Genomic DNA, 17245 nt, shown 5'->3' on the forward strand with positions numbered 1-17245 from the left:
AGCTAGTAAGACTGGCCAATAAGTACTTGATCTGAACTGTGTTTTGTAAACATCAGTCTAAAACTCAATGTCAATGTTATTTAAAAAAAAAAAAGAATAGTTTTGCTTAAAATTATTAAGCCTAAAGAAAAATAATAATTACAAAGTAGACATCCTGTAGAGAAGATGAAATATTCCTAAATATATCCATTGATAGCTGTTACAGTAATTAAATGGTACGCAAACTGGCATGTCTTATTGGAAAACAAAAAACAAAAAAATTTAAGCTCCCAGAGAAAGTTACTTTAGAAATGACTACATGTAAAGTACATCAAGTTGCAAGTTGTATACAGCTTTTGAGCCAGCAATGACACTTAAATTCAGTGAGTTGAAGCACAAACCTGAAACTGTGGAATTGTCATTTCGATGGACTTGCTGTTTACTTGGCCGGAATGATCTGCCACCTTTAGCATCACTGTCACATAAGGATACTTGAGAGATCTGCAGCTGTCTGAGCTCACAGCCATGCCCAGTTTCCACTGAAAATCTAGAAGCTTTAACACAACAGTACAAATACCACGTGAGAAATACCACTGCCTTGAACAAATACTTAGTTTCTCTGTCCTCAGTCTTGTATTCGTTTCAATACTGACCATAGTACAAGAAAATTCCTTCATTTATGTAGGCAAGCAATGGTCAGATGGCAAAGGAGAAAACACAGGGCATAAGCAGAACCAGAAAACAAGTCGAGAGGAGCAGAAGTCAAACAAAGAAACCCAAGTGTCCACCAGATGAATAACACAACGTAAAGACGTAGAAAGGGGCTTTGGTGACAGGCTTAACTTCCGCTTTGCCTCAGGGCGCTGGGGCATTCCTAACCTTTCTTCTGCTCCATACCTAAGTCCTCAAACAAAAGCTGGGAGATATACATGGTCCTTACAGTTGCCTGAGGCACAAGCGGAAACCGGACCATTGCTTCCTCACTACAGTATCCAGGTAAAACCTACTATTACAGTGAGTGGTGCTGACGTAGCTTTAGATTTCATCAGTCCTCATGACAGACACATGCCAGGTGACGCACTATGCAGTGTACGTACGTGTCCAGTGCCTCACTGAATCACCACAGTATTATAGGGTATTATTTCCATTTTGCAATGACAAACCCCAGTTTCAGAGAGCTTGGGTAATGAGCTCAAGGTCACACATTCCAGGATTAGTAGAGACCCATGTCTGTTTGGCTTTGAAGATTATAAGCTTAAGGACTATGTTTTTAATCTAGTTCCTCCTGCAGGTTCTTCAGTGTTACCATGGCATCAAGCAGAACTGGATAGATGCAGCTCTCGATACTGACACTAAAACATGGGTGGAAAACTTTGTCTGCCTTATTCCAAAGATGAGATGGTGCCTGGCACTCAAACTACACTTGCTGATTGACTCAAATGATCTTTTGCAATAAAACTAAGGTATGCCTTGTGATGTCACAACCTTTGTGCCTTTGACCAACACAAGCAGTACTGACTTTTTCGTTTCTAATTATTAGGAGTAAGTAATAACTTCCAAGGTCCCTACACACCAAACTACAAATCAGAAGCTCATTGCTTTTCACAATTAAAAACATTTATTTTTTCACTCCTATTTTCTTGGGCCCATGGAAATCAAAGGACAACTTGAATTAAGTTTGTTTTCTACTTCACCGTGTGTTCCAGGGATGGAACTCAAGTCATTAAGATTGGCAGCAAGTGCCTTCACCCGGTGAGCCAACTCCCTTGCCCTACAATATCTCTCATAATCGTGTGAAACAGCTCATTGCATGGTGGTTTGGTTTTTGGTTTTGGAGACAAGATTTTTCTATAAAGCTCAGACTGGCATCACAATTGTGGTGACCTTCTGCTTCAGCCACCCAGGGGCTGGGATTAAGGCCACATATACCTCGCTTAGTAGATTTATTTACAGCATACTGTATAGTTTGTTTTTTGTTAAGTTGTGAAACTTGTTTAAAATTGTATTTTTCAGCTCTTTGTGTCTGAACTATGCAAAAAAAAAAAAACCTGAATCATCTTTTTAAAATTCATTATTAATTCTAATAGTCTTGTAAATTATTATGGCTTTTCTTGTATGTACACTCATATGACCAGCCAATGGTGAATGACTGTATGGAAGGGATTACAGCACCCTCATCACTCGGATACACCCGTGTCCTAATCACAGAGACTTTCTCTGTGTGAGAAAGCAGACATTAAAGATTTAACAGAATAAAGATTGTGGGCTGCATTTCCCTGGGTGTGATCCCAAAGTAATAACAGTTTTTCTAGAAGGAAGGAAAGAGGGCTGGAGTCAGAAGAGGAAGCAGGGATTGGAACCATACTGAGGCCACAAACCAAGGGAGGAGGCAGGCTCTAAGAACAGGGACAGACAAACAAGAGACCCTCCCCTGCAGCCACACCACAATGTTCCTTCACCTTGGCCCTGTAAAACTGGGTTTATACTTCCGACTTCCAGAACTGCAATGGATAGATTCATATTGCTTTAGGGTGGAAAAGTTTCCTCACATCCATCCATCTATCCATCCATACATCCATACACCCATGCATCCAGCACAGTACAGTTCAGTTTCAGAACATCTTTAATGGAACATATAGAGTGAGAAAACAAAAATAACGAGATTAAATAGTAAGAGTAAACCAACTTAGTCAACTCTGGCTGGAGAGATGGCTCAGTGGGTAAAAGCATTTGCTGTTCTTCCAGAGGACCATCAGTTCCCAGCACCTACATAGCAGCTTACAACTATCTATAACTGCAATTCCAGATGATCGGAGGTCTCTTCAGGCCTCTAGGGACCCACATGTTACAGACAGGTAAAATAAAATCTTAAAACAAAAACAAAACAACAAAAAGCCACTCAACTCACGCACTGTTACGCAAAGGCTTATCAGTATCACTGAGTCCTCTGACAGGAATCTTCCAAAGCTACAAGAAGATAAGCTGGAAAGTTCTCAGCGCTACATCTAGCTACTTGGATGCTGAGCATAGAGGATCACAAAAAGTTTGAGGCCAGCGTGGGCTACAAGCTGAGTTTAAGGCCAGCCTCAAAAGTTTGGTGAGAGCCTGCCCCCCCCCCCCAAAAAAAATCATTTGGAGACAAGTAGCAGTCAGTAGACACTTCTCTCTGACTCTGCGTTCTTATCTTGTTTTAACTTCAGCACTTTCTTATATTTATGTGAACTTAGGTAACTCCTCACTGGAACTCCAGTTTTGTGACTGTCTCGGGAAAAAGCGTTAACATTAATTTAGAAAGTCAAAAATCTTATTTAACCTTCCTTATTCCTAATGTAACATATGAAAGGTTAGAAAAGTTACAGTTCGTCGTCAGAATAACTTCTTTAAAGAAATGGCTGAGCTTGATGACGTTACACCTTTGATCCCGGCGCTGCAAAAGCAGAGGCCAGTGGATCTCAGAGAGTTCAAGGCCAGACTGGTCTTCCTAGAAAAGTTCCCAGCTAGCCAGGGCTACTCAGTGAGACCCTGTCTCAAACTAACCAAACAGTTTAAAGAAAATTGGAGGACGCTATCTTTGCAAATATTAGCCGTGTCTCTTGTAACCCTCACATTTTAAAACGTCGTTACTCCTACCTTGGAATAAAGGTTGCCTACTAAAGGTGGAAGGAAGCACGCTCGGGCTGCACACTCTAGGGGCAGGGCAGTTTAACTGACAGCCTCAGCGGCCATCCCCTCAGGTGCAGGAGGGAAGGCCAGCCCCGGGGAAGGGTCCGCGAGCAGGGGCGGGGACGGCGGGCAGCCACTCACCTGACCGGTGACCTGGAACGGAAGCAGAGACACGATTTAGAGAAGAGCTGTCCGGGTGCCAGCGTCCGCCCCAGGCCCTTCTCCTCCCAGCACGTACTTACCTCCGACTTGGCGTCCAGCACGGGCTCCCTGAGCGGAGACTCCTCCATGGCTACAGTGGAAATGGCAGGCTCCGGCCAGCACTTCCGCTTCCGGACCGAGGTCCCGCCCACTCGGCGCGGTAGAGGGAGATCGATTTCTATGTAACTCTAATTTTGTCTCAATTTAAACATCAGTTTTAGGAGATACTGGGAGAGAGGGAAAGTGCTGTGGGGAGAAAGGCCAAAGATGTGCAGGAAATCTGGTGGAGGACTCGAGACATCCAGGATGTCGGCTACCCCACCGTAAGGGCAAGAAGTAAGCTCCTCTCTGCGCAAGCGCAGAGTAGTGCTATCAACCCAATCCGCTTGCGGCCACACCCCTAGTGTGGATTCTGGTGTGACTACAACTGCAGTTGCCTGGCAGAACTCTCGTCGCTAGGATTGATTTCACGGGCCTAGCCTGGCCTGAGGAGGGTGGAGCCTTTTTAAAATCTCTGCTGTTACTCCAAATTTCAACCCGATTTCAGCAGCACCTTCTAATCCTGTCTTCTCTTCTGTTGACCCCCAGATGCATTCTGCATAGACTGTCCACGCTGATTTTTATTCCCCTGCCAATACTTTATTTAGAAAAAACTTGAAAATATTTTAAGACAAGTTGCAAATAATAACATGCCATCCACATTTACCGACCGGTTACCACTTGACTCTACAAAGTTGCTTAATGAGTATTTCTTAAATATTTGAGCACTTGTCTCCTAAGAACACTCTAACCATAAGTTGGGAAACTTAACATCAATTCTCTTTGGTCCCTAAAGTTCCACAAGTAAGGCATATAAATAACTGGTGCTCCTTCAAGGGCTTGGGACAGAATCTGCTTTTCAATTCATTCAAGTTGTTGTTAGGACTTAGTTTCATGCCGTTTCTTATTTTGCTAGTTTTTAAGGATTCTCGGGTTTTAGAGATGATTCATATCCGTTTCTTTGTGTCTTCACTACCACTTCCAAGCCAAATAGTAAAACACATCTTCCTCATGTTTGCTTATCTAACTAGCCAATTTCTCCTTTGCTTTCTTTTTACCAACATTCTCTATGTTTAAGGGTTTGAATGGTTAAATAAGTTATACTCAAATGACCTAGAATAATTTCCATAGGCATTAAACATATGACTGAAATTACATATTCTGGATGATACCTGTGTTACAGTTTTGTTGACCAGAGATGATATCTTTGCAGGCTGAACATCTTTGGAGTTCCGTTTACCACAAAATAGCTCCCATAGGACTGTTGAACTGTGTTGATTAACATACATACAACAAACACCTAGAACCATGCCATGCATGCTGTAGTTGAAATCTAAATTTAAAAAAAAAAAATCTCTGGCTAGTATTATTTGGCTTAATAAATGTACTATTTAGCTTGGGAAAATAATCCCTGCATAGACTAAACCACCAAACAAATAGTATACATAGTGCTCTAGCTGCATATGTGGTAGAGGATGACCTTGTTGGGCATCAATGGGAAGAGAGGCCCTTGGTCCTATGAAGGCTCGATGCCCCAGTGTAGGGGAATGTCAGGGCAGTGGGGTGGGAGAGCACCCTCATAGAAGCAGGGGGAGGGAGGAAGGGATAGGGGATTTCCAGAGGAGAAACCTGGAAAGGGGGTAACATTTGAAAAGTAAATAAATAAAATATCCAATTAAAGAAAACTCCCTGCATGAATGAAAGCCCTCATCCACAGAAATAGGATGAAAAGATAGAACAGAATTATACATCCAGTTGATCAATACATTAGTTCTAGTTATTGGGATATTTTCCTTTTTTAAAAAAGAAAAAACACAGGATCTCACTATGTGACCCTGGCTGGCCTGGGACTCACTATGAAGACCAAGCTGGTCTCTGGCTTTGCAGAGATCTATCTTCCTCTGCCTCTTGAGTGCTGGAATTAAAGATGTATACCACCACACCACAAACTGCCCCCTTCCAGTTCCTGGCTGCTGGAAATGGAGAAGACACATATACACATACAACGATGAGAGGCCAAATCTTTTAAATTCTAACTCCTTTATGGAGAACCTGACCTAAGTTAGAATTCAGACAAACTTACAGGCTGGTACCTAGCATTAGTTTCCAAGTCAACCCACAACAAAACCCAAGCCTGGCTCCAATCTCTAAGCTAACCCCCAACAAGACCAGCATCTCCAGGTATTACCCCAACAGATTTGCACCCCCAGGTTACAAGCCCACCCCTTGCCTAACGACCACCAATGCAGAGGGAAACAACAATTAAGTTTATGATATGAATCCCAGCACCAGCCAATTATGTTAAGGCCATGATAGCTCTCCAATTAGATGCTAAAACACCCACCCCCTGCTTGTAGCATCCAATAAAGCCTTGTCCCGATAGATATTGGGAGCTCCCTACCACCAAAACCATCCTGTGTAATAGCAGTATCCTGGGGGGCCTGAACTAGTTGAAATAAAAAGGCTCTACTGTATTGCATTTGATTGGTTCCTGTCTGCCTGCGGGGGGGGAGGGGGGTTCAATCTTCCCCTGACACTATACCCCTGACCTGATCTTTACAAAAATGTTCCCAAAGCAGAAAGGACAAATATGTTAAAGTTAACGTCTGTTAGTTTAGTATATGTACATGGATTTTATTTTATCTTAATTTTGTGAGGCAGGGTCTCACTTTATAGCCCTTGCTGTTCTGGGACTCACTATTTAGACCAGGCTGCCTCATATATCATCACACGTGGCTTATGAATTTTTGATGATTTATTATTCAATATGTGTGCCTCTTTCTGAAAATGAAACTCTTGAAAAGAAGCTGTGTCTGCAGAAATGGATTGGCTGACTGAAATTCTGACTGGTGCAGTCCAATGGCTAATTTCCTTATCTTGGGCTAGTTCTAGCCCCCCAGAACAGCCGTTCTCCACCTACTTCTGTGTTAGAATGGACAACGTGTGACACGATAAATGGAATCTTTTTAGAATCTATTAACTTAGCACACTGCTAGCTTCCACCAATCCAAAAGCTAAGAATGTCGTCAGACAGCATCTTGAGCCTATAGAAAAGCTTCTCTCGTCTCAATGAACCTACTTCTCTGATGTGCTTATCAATGTATTTTAAACTTGCCTTGATTTATGTCATTGTTGTTGTTGCTGCAGTTGTTGTATAACACTATGAAAACTTCATGAAACTTCTTTTACATTGGAACATGGAATTTGGGTTAAGCTAAATCTGTGTTCCAGAGCATGGTCACTCAAAATGGCTACAGGGTAAAATATCTTTTATTTCCTTTAAGATAAGAGCTGTGTGTGTACAAGAAGAGAGAAGAGAGAGGTCCATATCACAGATTCACAGGTCTCTCTCTCTATCTTTCTCTCTCTCTCTCTCTCTCTCTCTCTCTCTCTCTCTCTCTGGGAAATCAGGTCACATGCTCTTACAGCCTCTCTCCTCTGGCACAGAGACCTGATAAAAAAATTACTCCATTTGGCCTTGAAGTTCTCCTCCTCCCTGTGCAGCTGTGTGCAAGCTTAAGACAACCTTGAATTGCAAGTTTACTTTATCTTCCTGCCTTGTGACTCCTGGTACAAAGGCTAGGCCAGCTTGGTTACATGGTCTGTAGCTTATACTCCCTCTGAGCCCTCCCCTCCACAACCTGCTCCTGAAAACCTAAAAGACTCAGAAATTCCCTTTGTCCTAGTGGAAATGAAGGCTCTTCCTTCAAGATTCCATCATGCCTATAGCATGATGTCTATGTTAATGTTCTCCCAGTGCAGGAGGCCATCATTGCTGGCTATGATGAACCTATAACTCTCCTAATGTAATTCTTCTGAAGGTCTCCTTTCTAGAAATTCACTTTCTTTTATAAGTTATAAAAACATATGGCAGACTGCTATTTTCAGAGCCAACACCTTACAAGATAATAGAATTTACACACAAGACTTCCACTTACAAAATACAGATTTGGGGGTCTGTGACGTGACTCAGTTGATACAAGCGCTTAGTGCTGAGCCTCTCAACTTGAGTTTGTTTCTTGGGACTCATGTAGTGGAAGGAAAGAACTAACTGACTGTCACAAGTTGTCCTCTGACCTCCAAAAGCACATTCCTGTGGCACTCGTGCACGTACACACGCGTTGACATGATAATAAATTTAAAAATATAAAAATGCGGATTTTAATGAAGTTAAAATTGCCATTATATATCCATTGTTATAGCTTTTTAAATTTTATTTTAATGCAACGACATCTAAGTAGGATATATAAATCAGAAAGCACTTCAGGAGCATTTTCAATAAGCTCGTTTAGGGTCATGCACTCTTGGTGTCATGAAGGTTACAGTGGAGTGGAGAAAACACAAAGACATTTCCTTCTATTTAAGTATTTATTTTAGTTGTTTTTTAAATGCCCAGTGATACAAATCTGAATCAAACTAGCCTAACCAAAATAACAGAAATTATTATCTCACAGCTGTGACCCTAAGGCATGAGGGTGGAACACACCGATGTGCCAAGAGAATGGTGAGGCTTGCATAGCAAAAGAGCCCAACCCCTTGGTCCTCACCCGGACTGGGCCTCCTGTTTGTTTCTTGGCTCCATTTTCTTTGTCTTCTCCATTTGTTGTTAGGGCAGAAGGATGTGTATGTAGACAGGGATGACCAGTGTCTTTGACATCACAGTCATGTGACTACTATTACAAGAGGAAAGAGGAAGCCCTGAGGGAAAGAGGAACCTGGTTTTGTATTTCAATTCTGAAAAAAAAAAAGTCTGATGAACATACTGAGTCATATACCCACTCCTTGGACCAATACTAGGTGCATTACTTTTTGTCTGCTTTGTGACTCCTGTTGTGTCTAGAAAGCATATAATTATGTGATTGTTAATGTCAATAGTGTACCAGAGATGAGCAATATCACAAGAAGAAAAGATGATGATGACTCAGCCCAAACCTAGGTTAGAAGATGCTAGGGAAACAAAACCACCAGAAGTCCACTAAATGTACTTACTATATTGTACTGTGTGTCCTGCACTATCAGTGTATGCAGTCAAAATCCTCTAAGATGTCTGCTTTCTAATTCACAGTTATTTTACACAACACGTGGGAATGAAAACTGCCCACCAGCTGCTAACCAGATGTTACTCAGGTGACAGCAATGTAATGACAAGTGTCCTTCATTGGGGAAGATGAAGGTAATGAGCTTTAGTCATAGGAAGGGCTTGTCACAGTAAAACAATGTGACAAAGACTCACCTAATTTGCTGGCTTTGTAGACTGAAAGAAGCTAAGAGGCAAAGAATGCTGGTAGCTTCCAAAAGACAAAATAGCAAAGAAAATGGATTATCTCACATAGATTACAATAACATGGCCCTCTAGCCACTTTATAGTCCAGTGGTATTTATTTCAGGAATCGGACCCTCAGTTTATAGTATAGAAGTTAGCCCTGGTTCTTTCTCCCAGTGCCATGCTCCCAGAAGTAAGACTCAGACTCAAAACATATTTACAAATACCTTAGCCATATAGCTAGGCTCTTCTCTGACTAGATATAAAAAGATATTCCATTTCTTCTAGCCTATACTTTGCCACATGGCTGGTTACCTGTACTCAGATACATCTGTCTCATCATATCTTCTGGATGAACCTCCCACCTCGCTCTATTGCATAATTCTTTCTCTCTCCTGGATGTTCCACCTCTATTTTCTACCTGAGCCATAGGACATAGGCTTTTTTATTGACAGATGAGGCATCCACACAATACACAAGATGTTCTCTCTACAATTCCCCTTTTTAGTTTAATAAAAGGCTTTTTAAATATATATAAATTAAATACAGTTATAATAATTATGAAACAGTTATGAAAACTATATGGTATAATATACATTTACAATATTCAGTCCATAGTCCATTTGGTAGCTTTAGAAACTATGCTATTATCTCTTATTTTGGTATGTTTAAAGTTTTGTACTTAACTCAATTTTTATCTTAATTTGCATTACCACCTTTAAATCATCTTCTTAAATCTTAAACACCTTAAGCTTCTAGTAAGACTGTAACTCTCTTGTCTTCAACCCCATTAGAGACCTGAGAAAGAATAAATGTTACCCAACTATACAGGAAGTGCTGGGACATAGCTTCCAAAGATTATAGAAATGACAGAATCAGCTGACTACCTGCACAGTCTCCAGTATTGTCTCTATAACGTTGAAGCATTCATCTTCAGGCATCTGGCCCAGCATATCTGACAGACATTTTGTGAAGCAGTAATTATAAAGGATTTGCTTACCCTGTCTTTGCAGAACTCAGCAGTCAACTTCCCTGCATCCATTTGTCCTTTCTGGACAGATTTGTCTGTAGTTGAGGCATGGGCATTCACTTTGTCTAGTGGCTAGCTAGCCATAATTGAAGCAACACCATATGGAGGTTATTGATCCTCATCATCTTCTTTGAAGTAGAATGGCATACTCTCAGGAGCAGACCTGTCTCGTAGTCAAAAGATCTTTTAATAATGAAATAATTTTAAATGCTCTATGCTGTGCATCTCTGAGGTTTTTGAAGACCGTCTATCTATAGTATATCTGAATTGTCAAACATTGTATATTCTTAGCTATCTATTATGTGAATAACCTTGAAAATATTTTTACTGTAATTAACTAAACCAGTATTTAATGACCATAAGTTTGACTATCTAATTATTAATTTTTACTTCTTAACCATTCCTAATAGCTTGCAACTTGTATATTTTATCATCCCTACCAGTCTGTAATAGCAGCTTTCAAAAGCACTAGAACTTTATATAGCATCTTTAAGAATTATATAAGTACAATACCTCAAGTAAATGTTAAAAACACATATACAATATGGAATAATAAATTCCTGTTATTTAAGTTCGGAGCTCCAGGGATGGCTCAATCGGTAAAGTCCTTGCTACATAAACACTGGAGCACCTGCTTTTTGATCCCCACCACCTATGTAACATAGACAGGCACCACAGGATGCAGTTGTGTACCCCCCAGCACTGGGAGGCAAAGACAAGAGGATTTCTGGGGCACCCCGCCCGATGAGACAACCTACTCCAACCTTTGAGGGCCTGGCTCAATGAGAGATGCCGTCTCAAAAACATGGAGGCTAGCAACTGAGGAAGATATCTGATGGTAATCTCTGGTTGACCTCTGACCTCCACAAACACATGCTCAGGGTTACATATAAGCACAAATTTAGAAAGAAAAAAGCCCACCAAAGCTACAAAATATTGGTGGGAAGCCAACACAGTGTGATGCTTTACTGAAGCGCTGGGGGTTGCAGTACTGAAGCACTGGGGGCTTTTGAGCCATTTAAACCCAAGCTCAGGTCCCTTTTCAATCATTCAGTGGGTGACTCGTTAGATTATCTGAGTGGTGAGCTTTCCTGCCTGTAAAGAGAGGGCTGCTAATGTTCCTCATAATGTTTTTATTCAAGCGTGTAAATGAGATCATATATGTAGAGACAGCAAAGTCCCTCCATGCTACAGGTACTGAAGAAATACTAGGAGTTCTTATCAACACCGTACTACTCAAACTTCCAGAGTCTATAACATGTCCAAAACATACATCCTCTTCATTTTAAATGCAAGGAAACTGAAGTACACATATGTGAAACACTTAGCTCTCAAGTAAAACATCCAGTAGTATAGCTTAATTTGCAGTTGGCATTCTACTTTCAGAGAGCTCCAGGGGGATTCCAAACTCCCCAAGTGCCTTCTGGAATCCTCCATTGTTTTTTGTGGATTGGACATTATACTTCAGGCTATTCAGGGTTATGATGTACATGTGTGCAATCAATAGATAACATAAACAAAGACGGGTGCTTTTCATTAGGCTTGATTAGTATTCCTTACATCATAAGGGATTTACAGCATAAAGAAAGGCTTAAAATTCTTAGCTCTTGAGCCAAATCTGACCAAACAACATATTAAAACAGCAACAAAGAAAATAAAGTGAACAGTATATAAACACAGAAATTTCCCCTGGCCAGTTCCTGAAATAGTAAGGTCCAAATGTTATCATTTCATTTCTCTTGCTGTGATTAAATACTCAGATAAAAACAACTTAGGGGGAAAGGGTTTACTTTAGTTTGCAGTTCTGGGTTGCAGTTCGTCACCATGGGGAATGATGGAGTGTCCAGAGACCACCACAGCTGGTCACATTGCACCCACAGTGAGGAAAGCAGAGAATGAATTAACATATGCATGTTAGTAGTCAACTGACTTTCTCCACGTGTTTCTCATCCAGAGTCCCTGCCTAAAGAAAGATGGCCCCCATAGTGGATGGGTCCTCCAACCTTAAGGTAATTACGGTAATCCCCCACACCCCAGACTTGGTGAGAGGTCTGAATCCCAGGTTATTCTACATTTTTGTCAAATTGACAATTAAAATGAACCATCACAGTTGTCAACCTTTAGCTAAAGGTCAGTATCTTTGTCTATCGATCTCCACTGATTTTTTTTTTTTTTTTAAGACAAGGTCTCTCACTGAACACAATGCTCGCTGATTTGGCTAGACTAACTGGCCAGGAAGCTCCAAAGATCATACTGTATGTCTGCCTCTCCAGCACTGGGGTTACAAGTGTACAACACCACACCAAAGGTTTATGTTTTGTTTTTGCTTTGCTTTGAGACAGGTCTCACTAGCTCTGGGAACCCTGAAACTAGCTATGTAGACCAGGCTGGCCTCTTCCTCTTGAGTACTAGAATTAAAGGTTTGATCTCTCACGTCACACCCAGTTTTTGTTTTTTACATGAGTGCGGGGCATTTTAACTCTGGTCTTTGTGTTTGCACAGCAACATTGGACTCAGTTAGCTGTCCTGGATTACTGGAGTCTCCTTTAAAAGTGTGACCTAACAAGGTGAATTGCCTGGCCAGTGGACACAGAGCCATTTTATTGTAGTCATGCTCTCTGATCATATGTTGAGAATTATTACCTCATCTTGAGCACAGATGGTTCCAGACCAGGGAAGACTGGCATGTCTTTACTTGCAAGGCTAGGTTCAGGTTGACAGTTTGGCAGTACAGCCCAGGATTAAGGCAGATGACAGGGTACTACACGTGCATCAGAATGACAGCTGGGACCATTTCTTGTAACGAAAAGTAATACAAGCCGGGTGATGGTGGCACATGCCTTATAGTCCTAGCCCTCGGGAGGCAATGGCAGGTGGATAGCTGTGAGTTCAAGGCCAGCTTGGTCTACAGAGTGACTTTCAGGACTGCCAGAGCTACACAATGAAACCCTGTCCAACAAAAAGGAAAAAAAATAGTCAAGATGGTGTGTCATGAATGGGCTGTGGTTAAAGGGATATATTGATCTCCTTGGGACAAGACCTGAATCTGGGATGATTACATCTGTCATGATAACCTTCAATCAGGTGCTGAAAAAATACCAAATTTCATTAATCCCTGTCCCCAACCCTGACAGAATGAATCTTACATGTTGTTTCAATTCGCCATTCTCTTGCTTTAGCATCTAAGTTGTTGGTTACAGGCAAAAGACACTGTGCTCAAGCTATATTTAATCAATTCTTAAACATTTTTTAATTCTATATTTAAAAAAAAAATCTCAAAAAATGTCCCTGCTCATAAGATATGTTCTTCTACTGATGGCTACCTATGTGGCATTGTGACTCAGTTGTTTTTCCAGAAGCAAGCATGAACTCGTTCATAGCTCTATAAAATTACTCCTGAGTTATGAGAATCACAGCCTCTGTAAGTATTGTGTTTAATTGCCACTTAAAGTGTCTTTTAAAAGATTATGTTGTGACTTGGCATAACAAAAGATTATTGTTGGTGGAAACAGTATAAAGAGTGGATTTTAGGTTAATATAGGTTACTAAGAAAATGAACCTTTCTCTCCCTGTCCTTTCTTCCCTTTTCACTTCTCTAGTCTGTCTTTTTCTCTCATTTTCCCTCTCTTCTGACTCTTTCTCTCCTTGATCGCTTCTCACTGCATAGCCAAGATATACCTGGAGCTCACTCTGGAACCCCTGCTGGGCCTAAGTTCCCAGTCCTCATCCTGATTCTCCTACCTTGACTTCTCAATTGCTGGTGTTAGGGGCATGCACTATCACTTACACATGGGAACTCATTTCAGGCGTGGGAAAGGTCCCTGCATATCTGTGGATGACTGCAAAAATACAGCAGTGTTGTATTAACAACATTCATGTTGAATTTTCAAAGAGATCTTAGCAAGAAGAAAACCCCAGAGTCAATAAATAAGGCATATGGATAGAAATTTATCCCCTAGGAGATTAAAAAAAAATCCAAAGCTATAAGGCAAAGGGACATTCAAACAGTGGAGGCAAAGACACTAAATCTTAAGCCCCATCTTATACTTAATGAATCAAAATCTGGGCTTCAGATTCAGGCATTCATATGTATGGTCAAGTCTGAGGACTAAGTCTCTTTGTACTGTGTACTGGGACACCTGTGCCAATGTGGGAGTTAGCTTAATAGGCAGGAAGTAAGGAGATCGGAAGTCTGATATGTTTGCGAGGGTTTTGGGGATCTGCAGTTCTGCGGGCTGTTAGGACCACTTCGCTATGGCAAAGGACACAGTATTGCTCTCATCCATCCTTGGGGAAGACTTTCCAGTGTGGATGCTTTGGGGTCTCCTATGCTCTTGCCAACAGTTCCTTCCCTAGTCTGTGTAGCTAAGCCCCGTTATCTCACTGGTTTCTCAAGGTAAGCTTTGGTACGATTGTATTTTGGTTTGCTGTTATGAGGAAGCAGACATGGTATGTCTACCAGGGAAACAATTCTCATGGTAGGGGGATAGGGATGTTGTGTGGACTATTAGTCAAGCAGTAAGAGGAGAAACACAGTGCAGAACTGCAGAATCTGGAGAAAAGCAGATGGTCTGAAAATTCCCCTGGCATGCCAAACAGCCCCAGCAGAGACTGAGCATATAGGAAGCACCACAATTAATCAGACAACTGCAACCCAGACAACTGTGATCATGAGCCCGACGTTGCCAGATTTACCAAGTCACGATATTGGGCAGATACGGCATCAAGCCATCAGACAGATAGGAAGGAGTCGAGGGATTGGAAAAGTCGCCGAGTTATAAAAATAATAGCCAGAGCAAGTGTGGGAGAATTGGAAATTTCCCAAGAAGGACAAATTCAGCATAATAATATTTTTCTCACTTCTTAACTAAGCTCTCCCTGAAATCCTTCTCTTGGATACAGAATAGTAATATGTCAAATTTAATTTCTGGAGTCATGCCACGACTCTTGATTCCTACATATCAAAAGGATTGCCCCTTGTAATATCTTCTGCTTCTGTCTTCATAAATGCTACCTTGTGTCAACTTTTCTGTTTTGGATTTCCCAACATAACTGATAAATGGTATTTCTTTTTTAAAATTTATTTATTTATTTTATGCATACGAGTACACCACCATTGTACATGAGTACACCTCTTCAGACATACCAGAAGAGGGCATCAGACCCCATTACGGATGGTTGTGAGCTACCATGTGGTTGCTGGGAATTGCTCTGGAAGAGCAGTCGGTGCTCTTAACCGCTGAGCCATCTCTCCAGCCCCAATAAATGGTATTTTTGCATACATGATTATGCCACTCCTCTTTGTGACACTGAGATTGGGCCCAGGGCCTCAAGCATGCTGGACAAATGCTCTACCACTTTTTCAAATAGCCTTTGAGAAGCTACTATGAACTAGCCACTGAGTTAAATCCGGAAAATTAAACAAACAAACAAACATTGCATTTGGCATACTGAAATTTAGTGGGATGGAGAATGGCCATTCAAAATACTGGTTAAAGTCCTTCAGTTTGTACCAAACAGGACATTGTCTGATTCATCTTTGTCGTGGCTCCATATTGTTTCTCAAGCATAAGTGAGAATCTACCTACCTATCACTTACATCCATCATTTGCCTATTACCCGTATCTCGGGCAGTGCAATAACAGATAAGGCCAACATATGATTTCAGTATCCTCACAAAGGAGCAAGAAGACCATGAGTCCAACCAAGGAGTCAACCTCTGGCTTGGCTGCCACTCTCACAGAGTAGGAATCCACGACGCGCCCCCTAGAGCTCCTGGTTGGCATTGCAAGAAGGTGAGGTTGCCTGCAAGCACGCGGCCCAGGCCGGCGTGAGCCGCATGCGTAGAACTCGGGTGCCCGCAAGGAGAGTCCAAGTGCGAGGGGGGTTCACCCTTGATCCTGACTCTGTTTTCTCATGAAGTAGGACGTGGCTCCGGTTGATCGGCTTGATCTGCTTTTGAATTGAAGGGCAAGAACTCCAGGGCTGCGCCTTCGTAGGGCGAGATCAAGCGTCCCGGGGGTCGTGGAACTCCAGGCGTTGGTTTCCCCCGCGGGGCGGTGTTTGGATGGTGCGGGCCGGAGCGCGCGGGGGCGGAAGCGGCGGCGGCGACGGCGGCGGTGGCGGCGGCGGCTGTCAGAGCTGGAGAGCGGCCGGCGGAGCAATCATGGAGGGTCAACGCTGGCTGCCGCTGGAGGCCAACCCCGAGGTGAGCACGGCGGGGATCCGCAGCCCGGGGCCTAGCGGCTCGGGAGGCCGGCCCGCGTGCGCGCGTCTTCTCTAAACCCTCTTGTGTCTCGTTTCAGGTCACCAACCAGGTGAGCGAGCGCGGCGTCTGTCACCCCGGACCCCGGAGTCCTCTCCGCCGTCCCCGCCCGCCAGGGTCCCCTCGCTGGCCTTCGCCTCCGCATGCCGCTCAGGATCCAGACATCTCATCCCGGGAGGCCCCGGGCTGCGGCGGCCGCGGCTAAGGCTGCGGGCGGCTCCGCCCCTCTCAGGCCACCACCACCTGGCCCTGGCCCCTCTGTCCGTCCCTCGTCCGACCCCGCGTCGTCGCCGGCGCTGCCTGGGGCCCCGGGGTCTGAGGTTTGCTTGCCTCTCGCCCGGGGGTCCCCACCCCTCCCGTGCCTTTCCCCCTCTTCGTTGGTCTCCTTGCCGTTGCAGGTTCCATCCTGTTCCTTGACCCTAGTCCCTTCTAGGTGACTAATTTGTCAACACTTCCTGACTCTCGGCTTTGTAAACTTGCCCACCCAGTTTCGGGTAATCCCATCCACCTCCTGTGCAATGAAATCACCTTTCAGTCATCTTCTCTTGCCCCATCGAGGTCCCTCTCTTCCCTGCCACGCCCCCTTTCTCTTCCCGTCTTTCGAAGGTGGACCTGGTAGTTGCCTCCGGTACCACACAAAGCCTGGTTTAATCGTTGTTCTGCAATGCGTAGCCACCTGCTCCTCTGAAAAGGAAGTTTGTTTTGGATACTGAAGGTTGGGGCTGGGGATGGCAAGCAGGGGTGCCTTTCAGTCCCCGAATTAGGTGGTGGGATGCTCTTAGTTATATATATATATATATATATA

General features: G+C 43.0%; 2 protein-coding genes across 5 annotated transcripts in view; one reads left to right on the plus strand and one right to left on the minus strand.

Moving 5' to 3' along the window:
• Commd6 (COMM domain containing 6) overlaps positions 1-4186 on the minus strand; it is a 7064-nt gene extending 2878 nt beyond the window's left edge. Inside the window, exons 1-3 of one of the 2 annotated variants that reach the window (XM_031362265.1) lie at positions 3885-4186; positions 3784-3795; positions 381-533 (exon numbers count right to left, since the gene is read on the minus strand). In XM_031362265.1, the coding sequence (XP_031218125.1) occupies positions 381-533; positions 3784-3795; positions 3885-3932 (213 nt within the window). In that variant the 5' untranslated portion in view covers positions 3933-4186. The other variant, XM_031362266.1, reaches the window with a different exon arrangement.
• Positions 4187-16225: 12039 nt separating this feature from the next.
• Uchl3 (ubiquitin C-terminal hydrolase L3) overlaps positions 16226-17245 on the plus strand; it is a 46460-nt gene continuing 45440 nt past the window's right edge. The window contains exons 1-2 of one of the 3 annotated variants that reach the window (XM_031361165.1): positions 16226-16383; positions 16481-16492. In XM_031361165.1, coding sequence (XP_031217025.1) covers positions 16243-16383; positions 16481-16492 — 153 coding nt within the window. In that variant the 5' untranslated portion in view covers positions 16226-16242. The remainder of the gene's footprint in view (positions 16384-16480; positions 16493-17245) is intronic. The other 2 variants (XM_031361167.1, XM_031361166.1) reach the window with 2 other exon arrangements.

The sequence above is a fragment of the Mastomys coucha genome, unplaced genomic scaffold (genome assembly GCF_008632895.1).
Source record: "Mastomys coucha isolate ucsf_1 unplaced genomic scaffold, UCSF_Mcou_1 pScaffold9, whole genome shotgun sequence".
Lineage (NCBI taxonomy): Eukaryota > Metazoa > Chordata > Mammalia > Rodentia > Muridae > Mastomys > Mastomys coucha.